An 8,820-nucleotide genomic window follows, 5' to 3' on the forward strand; every position below is an offset into this window, starting at 1 on the left:
AGTATTTCTAAAATTTGCCAGAAATGCTTCTTAAACACATCAATATTATAATAATGAATTAAAAATAATGTATTCAAATCTTTTCATACTACAATACTAAAAAAGAAAATAATAATTTAATAGCACCAGCATATTATGGCTGTTACCATGACAGCCACCATCACAACCACCATTGGTACTTATTATAGTTTTTCAACAACTTCAGCCCTATCAGTTGGCCTTCCTGTCAGAAACAATAACTGATAAGAGAAAAGGTTTTCCTTCAGCACAGAGAGAGGGAAGAAGGAAGTGCTCTTTACTGACAGTAGCTTCACCTGTACAACCCCTTGGGCGAGGCCTCGGTGCCTCGCACTCAATATAAAGAAGGTGACAGTACCGCTAACTCCACATTGGCAAGAGAAATCTTCAAGTCTATCTTCAAAGACGCAGGTAAGAAGATTTTGTTTTTTTGGTTTGGATGCTTGGATTGCTGGAGAAATAGTTTTTGTGCATACCTTTTGACAAATGCAAATAATTTAGTTTTTTTTGTGTATTTTAGAGATGCTTTTCTCTGTCCTTCTTCTGCTGGGCGTCTGCCTGGTTCCTGCTCACTCCAAAGCAACAGGTAGGCTACGTTCTTCACTAACATTGAAGTCATTTTGTCACAACTGATGAACAGCTTGATAGATGTGTTGTCTCTTTGCAGGAGAACATCTCGGCAGTCCTCTCCTTCAACAATGTTTTGAGGAGGCCAAGAAAGTTGTGGATGATGCCTACAAGTACTCCAGAGAAGAGTGAGTTCACCTCATGGAGTTTTTCATCTCACAGAGTGAAATAGTAGATCATCTTTCAAATTAATTCAAGTATGAATGTACATGTTTCTTTAACATGCAAGCCATTCGTTACATTAGCTCTGTAGCTCAGTACTTGCAAGAAAAGGTTACCGAAGCTCCAAATAATTTGCATTTCATTGTTCGCCTCTATGACTCTTCTCCTCCAGGAGTCTGAGACGAGTCCGCAGAGAGGTGGTGCGCCCTCATGATGCTCTTCGTCTCTTGAAGCAGCCCCGTGGTGACACACGCTCTGCTGTTAGATCTGCAGACTACATGGCACAAACCCTCAGTCTGTTGCAAGCGAGGGTGCATCACAGGAGCAGACGCTCACTCAATGCAACAGGTCAGACATGCAGCACGCAAACAAAGACAATACAAACAGTGCCTGCATTGTTTTTCTGACAACTTTTCCTGGTCTTGGTTTAGGGTCTGAGATTTTCTGTTTCCTAATGTGGGCATAGTGAATGCACTTCAAAACTGTCATGAAATACAAGATATATGAAGTTGACATGCACGCACCCATTGTGACATCTGAAATATGTCTCTCACATTTTTCAGATCTGCTGTCTGAAGAAGATCTGCGGAGGCTCGCCAACATAACTGGATGCGCAGCTCGAGTTGCTATTCCATCATGCCGCACCACACCAAACCTCAACAAGTATCGCACAGCCACCAGTGTCTGCAACAACCTGTAAGAGAGACACTCAAGTTCTTTTATAAATTCTTGCTTTTTTAAATGTAAGAAGCAGTTTGTATTTTGACGTCTGTGACATAACATAAAAAAACAGATGTAATTCATATAATATCAGATCTCAAATTTAAGTCCTTTTCTCAAACAATTTAACCAGGCACATTTCAACATTAGCAAATGTCTTCATTGTCAACTTTGTTTCCTCTTGCTTGTCAGAGTAACAGTTTCCCCACATGCATACTATATTTAGTTAAAAAGCAATTGTAGCATTTCTTTTCAAAAAGCAATCTGTCTTGAATTAATGGAAACATGTCGGGTTAGTGAGATTGAATGTTGCTTACATTTAGAGGAAATGCTTGTGAAATAAACCTAAACATCTTAGGCCATACACCACAGAAGTTGTGTACACTTCCCCTCGATTTCTCAAGCAGCATTTCTAAACATGAATGTCTTCTCTTTGCTTGTAGAAAAAACCCTCGCCGTGGAGCCTCCAACACCCCCTTCGTCCGCTGGCTACCTGCCGAATATGAAGACGGCATTTCCCTACCGAAAGGGTGGAACAATCGAACAATCAACAACTTCTTCCTGCCACTGGTACGACATCGAAATCCCAGACACTTGTTTTGATTACATAAATGCTGATTTAAAATTTAACAATTCTCCTTGGCTCTCAGGTGCGACAGGTTTCAAACAACATCCTAAGCACAACAGATGCAGGCGTGGTCAGCGACAGAGAGTTCACTCACATGGTGACCTTGTTTGGGCAGTGGAACGACCACGATCTCACCTTCACGCCCTTCTCCCCTAGCATCCGCTCCTTCAGCAATGGGATCAACTGTGATGAGAGCTGTGAGAGAACTGAGCCATGCATCCCCATCGCGGTTGGTGTGACAGCATAAATCCAAACATTGAGATGTTGTTTTCACTAAAAGCTTCTCTCCATAACCTTTGGTCTCTCTTTCCGACAAACAGATTCCCCCCAACGACCCCCGGTTGCCCACTGGCCCAGACAGCTGCATCCCTGCTTTCAGATCCGCCCCTGTTTGCGGAACTGGATTCTCGGCCTACAATTTTGGCGGAGAGCCTGAAAAGAGAGAGCAGATCAATGCCTTGACAGCCTTCCTGGACCTCGGCCAGGTGTACGGTTCTGAGGAGATGCTTGCCCGGGATCTTCGCAATCTCACCAGTGATGACGGCTTGCTGCGTGTGAATACAGAGTTCAGAGACAACGGCCGTGAGCTGCTGCCTTTCAGCCCTCTCCAAGCGAACATGTGTGCCACTCGCAAAAGAGTCACCAACGATACCAACGCCAGAGAGGTGCCCTGTTTCCTTGCAGGTTAGTCATAATGCAAGTTTATTGTAACTACTAGCTTCATCAGTGGTTAATTAAAAATTTATTAATGCTCTATAGATCAGCAATAAGCCTTAGGAGTAGTAATAGGAAGTTTGGGTTATGAAAAAATCTTGTATATCATGTTTCAGCTGTCTGTTGAAATGATCTGGTAACACTTACTTAAAATTCCCCTATTTACCATTTACAAAAAATATGTAAACACCAGTTCAAACACATTGCCCTTTGCGGACAACAAAAGAAACCCACAAATGTATTTTCTTTGTTAAGATTTTGAAATTATGATAATCATCATATTATCTTAGTTTAATTTCGTTTCAGTGTATTATGGTCCTTTTCCTGATAACAAGCTTAACAAAAGAAATTGCTAGTAGGCTATGCAGATGTCTCCGTAGCTAACTAGCTAGCTAGCCAACGCTGTACTTTGATTTTCTGATTTGAGTATGACAGCCCCACATTTTGAAATATTCACACGTTTTCCCCAGATATGTCCAGCTGTGAAGTTGCGGCACTTGTTACTGCTCCTCTAATTTCAGAGCAGACTGACAGGGTAGGAACATGGGTTGCTAGCGTTAGCCTACAGAGCGCTACTTGTAGCCTGGTAATGAAGCGGTATCCTTTTATATTTGATGACTTGTTTGATCGATTGATAGCGTTAAACTTAAGTTGTAAACACATTGCGAGTGTTCTGGCAACAACGTACACCAGCAGTGTTCTTATATGTATAAAGCATTAAGAAATAATGAAATAACCATTAATAAAGTCATTATTTACAACTTATAAAGTCCTAATAGAAAGAGGTGCCAATCTAAAGAAGAAATGAACACTTCTGAACAACTATTTGTTGTGTACATTTCTGTCTGTAAGGTGATGTCCGTGTGGACGAGAACATCGCTCTGACATCCATTCACACACTGTTTATGCGTGAGCATAACCGCCTGGCTCGTGAACTGAAGAGAATAAACCCCCACTGGGACAGTGAGACACTCTACCAAGAGGCCCGCAAGATCATGGGTGCCTACACACAGGTCGATAAACCTGAGAATCAGTCAGCATTCATGATTGTATATCTCCGTACACTCTTCTGTCTTTTACTCAACATAGATCTCTGTCTCTTGCAGGTGTTTGTGTTCAGGGACTATCTGCCTCACATTGTTGGTGACGTTGAAATGCGTAGGCGGCTTGGCCGTTACCCTGGATATAATCCCAACGTTGACCCCAGCATCTCCAACGTCTTTGCCACAGCAGCTTACCGCTTTGCCCACTTGGCCATCCAGCCAGTCTTATCCCGTCTGGATGCAAACTACAGGGAGGACAGTCGGTTCCCAAGTGTCCCCTTGTTCAAGGCCTTCTTCACCCCCTGGAGGATTGTCTTTGAGGGTGAGTTGTAAAGAGCGAATAGTAGTCACTAAGTCGCTCCGTCTGAAACTGTCGCCCTAACATCTATTTGATCTCTCAAGGTGGCATCGACTCTCTGCTCCGTGGTTTAGTCGGCCGTCCTGCTAAACTGAACACTCAGGATCACATGATGGTGGATGCTCTGAGGGAGAGGTTGTTCCAGTTTGTGATGCATCTGGCCTTGGATCTGGGCTCTCTCAACATGGAGAGGGGACGCGACCACGGCCTGCCTGGTACATCCCTCACTCTGATTTTCTTTTCTACGGTTTCATCTCTTTTTTAATTGTCGTCATCTGCTCTTTGCTCACTTGTTGTTTACTCTTCCAGGCTACAATGCCTGGCGCAGGTTCTGCGGCCTGTCTCAGCCCAGGAACCAGGCAGAGCTTGCTCGGGTCCTGAACAACACCAACCTGGCTCGCAGGCTGCTGCAGCTCTACGGCACACCCGACAACATTGACATCTGGCTGGGAGGTGTGGCAGAGCCGTTTGTCCGAGGTGGCCGTGTGGGGCCTCTGTTCGCCTGCCTCATTGCTCAACAGTTCCAGAAGATCCGCCAGGGTGACAGGTCAGTATGTGTGTGCAGACATACACTGATGCTAACATAGCCACACAAATAAATGCATTCCACAGTCTCTGTTGACAATCATCTCTTGTTTTAAAAATCAGGCTCTGGTACGAGAACCCAGGTGTCTTCACTCGGGCTCAGAGAGCCGCTCTGTCCACCGCCTCCATATCCAGAATCATCTGTGACAACACCGGTGTTACGTCTGTCCCCACTGATGCCTTCGGTGTCATCTCAAACAGGAACCGGCTTGTCCGCTGCGGCAACATCCGCCGTTTGAACCTGTCAGCCTGGAGGGACCCACCCTGTTCAGGTGAAACACTACTGGGCTGAACTGCAGGGGAAGACTCTCAGCTCTGAATTCACAATCATTTGTCACCTACTGTATTTTTCATTCTGATTTTAACCCGGTGTGTTTATCTCTTCGCTAATCACTTGCGTGAAAATCGGTCTTCACATGTGGTGTTTGATCTTGCAGGGCCGGGTCATAGCTGTAAGGAAGTCAGTGGAGAAGAGGTCGGTTTTAAGTACAGTACTAACAAGTAGTAGTAATATTTTAATGAAGCCAAACCTCCTTAAAAAAGTTCACATTCAGATCATGCAACACCTGTTGTCCCTAACTTTTTATCATGTTGGTGAAGGTGTTCCTCACTCCAAACCATTAAGTATCTATCTGTGCTAGTATCAGTAAACCATTCATGGTTTACTGATACTAGCACATTTTGCAAGAATTCCTTAAATTATGAGGGAGAATAAGTTTAACTTCTAGATCTGCTGGATTTACAGACTGTGAACGAACTGGATCCCCAGGACTTCGAGGACCTGCAGGACGACGAGGGCCTCCTGGACAACGAGGTAATCTATTCAGTTATCGTCTGTTTAGCCTTTTGTACATTTTATAGAATTCTCAATGCTACAGAGTCTTCAATCTTCATATTTATCAAGATGAAAACAAAACATTCACAGGTTTACCCCAGATATAAAATTAACAAGCCCAAACTCATTATTCTCGTATCTGGTCAACTTCAATGAAGCACATGAACTATAAATAAACATACGTCATATAGAAATCTTCAAATGCAGTTTATCTTTGTAAGGTACACCCATCTTTTATCTTTTTAGGCAACTTTACTTTTTGTCCACTTTATTATAGCATCTCTATGAGGGTGATTTCTTTAACTAAACAATGCATCATGTTTTAGAAAAGTGGTTGTCAAACTTTATTAAATAACATACTCCCTGCAAAAAAGTGTACGTGTCCAGCACAAAAAAATGTTTTTGTTAGAAACACACAAAAGTAAAGGTGAACGTGATTGCGTTTGTTGTGGCTGGATAGTTAACAGTCGTTAAAATATAAAATGTGGTTTATCGATTTCACATTTACATTTTTGATTTAACTTATTCTAGCATAGTTATTTTAGGCGGTATGTATCACAGATGACTCACATACCCCCCTGCAGTACTCCAGAGTACCCCTAGGGGTACCTGCACCTGTGAGAAACACTGATGTAGAAGATGATCAAATATTTTGTATGGAAAATTGTCTTTAAAATAAATAATAACTATGTAGTGGAGTACAATATGTCATCCAGAATATAGTGGAGTAGAAGTATTAAGTATTAGCAAAAGGAAATACTCAAGCACAACCATCTCAAAGGCGTACTCAGGGCCCTGACGCACAAAGCTGACAGTTGGCCATCAGTCAATGTCGGGTCGTCGATGAGCATCTGTCGCCTTTGTGGTGTGTCCCACTCAGTTGGCATTAGTCAGCCCTTGTTGGCTTTTCTACGGTCGATTTAGTAGATTGAATTGGTGTCGGAGATGGTGGAGCCTGTCAGTGTGTGAAATCACTGTGACTGACAGTTCAACTCTGCGCACGATAAGACAAATGGAAGCAAGTAAATCAGCCAAACAGCTAAAGTCAAGAGGAAGTGAGATCAAAGCAAACATGTTATATTAGGTGAAATTATTTTTTTAGCCACTGAGCTTTTAAGCAAAATCAGTTCATTATTGTGTCTGCTATTGTTCACCTGCGTACAGTATCATTTGTCCTTTCAATATCAAGGTGCGTTGTTAATGTGCAAACTGGCTAACTACAGTAGCATCTTGAATCTGTTCTGTCAGTCCTCTGACTTCTCTTTTTTAATCACTAATGACTACCACTGCCTGCTGGTGTGGAGAGTTATTTCCTGTCATGCAAGTGCAGAACATACATGCTGGTTGGCCGTTGGCTGTAGTTTTTGTGGTGTGTATAAGTGCAACGTTTTTGTTGAGACACAAGCAGCTTGAGACAACACAGTCAGCTTTGTCGCCACAACTTCTTTGATGACAGTTTGTTGTGTCAATTGAGTAAATGTACAAAGTTACTTTCCACTTGTAGATAATTCATAACATAGCAGCAGATCAGAGTGTTTTATCAAACCAGATTCAAAGCCTTTTGAAATAATCTATACCTTTGTTCCTCTGCAGGTCCAGTAGGACCCCCTGGCCCGAGAGGCCCTCCTGGACCACCAGCACATGACATCAATGCTACACAGTCTCAATCTGCCTTCGCCGTCCGCCTGGGCGAGTACAACCCATCCTCAGAGAAAATAATTCATTTCCATCAGGTCATCTACAACAAACAAAACCATTACAGCACAAAGACAGGCATGTTTACATGTGTCATCCCCGGTGTCTATGAGTTCAGCTTCCTTTGCACGTCCTTCATCAGTGGGGGAAATATCAACCTGCATCGTAATGACGAGATGGTGCTGCACAGTGTAAAGGTTTATCAGGGAGGTTACCACTTGTCATCAGGAGACACGGTGCTCCAGCTGGAGGCGGGAGACACAGTGTGGCTTGAGGCCAGTGACGGGACCTCTGGCCTGAGCACCAAGAGCTTCTTCTCTGGACACCTGCTCTTCCCTGTGTGACACAAGCACTCTCCAGACTGAACCACCACCCTTAAATATGCCAGTGGTCTGTCTGCTTCAGGATGTTATTCTTTACTCAGCCTTTCTGCACTGATTTTCTCTTTCCATTAATCACATCGTCATAATATTCTATCAAATTTTGGGCCAATGGACCAGACAAGGGCACATCATGCAGCTGTTTTATATTTCTCTGAGTAATTAAATATATATAGTTTAAGCAAGCAGCCAAATGAACAAATCAAAATGAAATTTACTGCAGCAAATTTACTCAGCTCTGTTACAGCATGCAGTTTATTGGATTGGAAGTTAGTCTGTAGCCAATTTTGATGGCGGGACCAGTATTATTATGAATATTATGTGCACTGAAGAAATTTAAGCATGCCATGAAAATATTGTGTCTTGTGCTTTGTCTGTGAGGCTTGTTTTACTGTAACTTTATCTGTTATATTTTCAGTTCTATGAATAAACAAAAGAAAGTGAGCCACTTTTAATGTTGTGTTCATGTTTTCATATTTCTGAGACATTAGAAATCAATTCAGGCATCTTATGTGAGTCACAAAAAGAGAAAAGACTAACTAAAAGGTAATTTAAATGCTGTTAAATTGGGCTTATTTAGACGGTATGAAAGCACAGGACAAACACACAACATTATGGCATAAGCGCAATTTGTGAATTAAAGGAAAAATGCATCATTTTAATATACAGTATGCCTCCTGTAGATGGAGCCATTGTTCTTTAAACAAAATAAATGTACACTTCATGTGGTGGCAGAACTGCTTTATCCTGTCAACTAGGACTTGAAAGCAGTGCATCTGAAAAAAAAAATGTTCCCATCAAAGTCACAGTTGTCCTATTTACATCTCATAAGTTAATCCTTAAGTGACCGTCCTCTGTGAAAGCACAACACAAAGTTATAAGTCAAGAGACAGTTTTGCAAAAATCCCCTTCTTTCATACTTAACCTACATCTTCAAAATGTTACATCTCATTCATAAGATATAGAGAAATGCACCCCAGTTTACTTGCTATTCACTGTCCCCACCATTTTTAAACATGCTGAAGTTATTAAGGGTCACTGGTGTCAGAATGTAC

At 42.3% G+C, this 8,820-nt stretch overlaps 1 protein-coding gene across 2 annotated transcripts; it reads left to right on the top strand.

Annotated features, from left to right (window-relative positions):
• Positions 1-339: 339 nt before the first annotated feature.
• Positions 340-8,220, top strand: mpx (myeloid-specific peroxidase). 2 transcript variants are annotated; one of them, XM_049603704.1, is made up of 16 exons: positions 340-429; positions 539-604; positions 686-773; positions 980-1,155; positions 1,371-1,503; positions 1,971-2,097; positions 2,178-2,384; positions 2,476-2,839; positions 3,722-3,882; positions 3,976-4,234; positions 4,315-4,485; positions 4,580-4,817; positions 4,919-5,127; positions 5,293-5,330; positions 5,601-5,669; positions 7,284-7,424. In XM_049603704.1, exons 2-16 carry the CDS (start codon positions 541-543, stop codon positions 7,290-7,292), a joined length of 2,313 nt encoding a protein of 770 aa, XP_049459661.1. In that variant the 5' UTR covers positions 340-429; positions 539-540; the 3' UTR covers positions 7,293-7,424. The 2 variants fall into 2 exon arrangements, with proteins under 2 accessions (XP_049459661.1, XP_049459660.1); XM_049603703.1 differs by lacking the exon at positions 5,293-5,330 and having other exon boundaries at positions 7,284-8,220.
• Positions 8,221-8,820: the final 600 nt, after the last annotated feature.

The sequence above is a fragment of the Epinephelus fuscoguttatus genome, linkage group LG18, assembly GCF_011397635.1.
Source record: "Epinephelus fuscoguttatus linkage group LG18, E.fuscoguttatus.final_Chr_v1".
In the NCBI taxonomy this organism is placed as follows: domain Eukaryota; kingdom Metazoa; phylum Chordata; class Actinopteri; order Perciformes; family Serranidae; genus Epinephelus; species Epinephelus fuscoguttatus.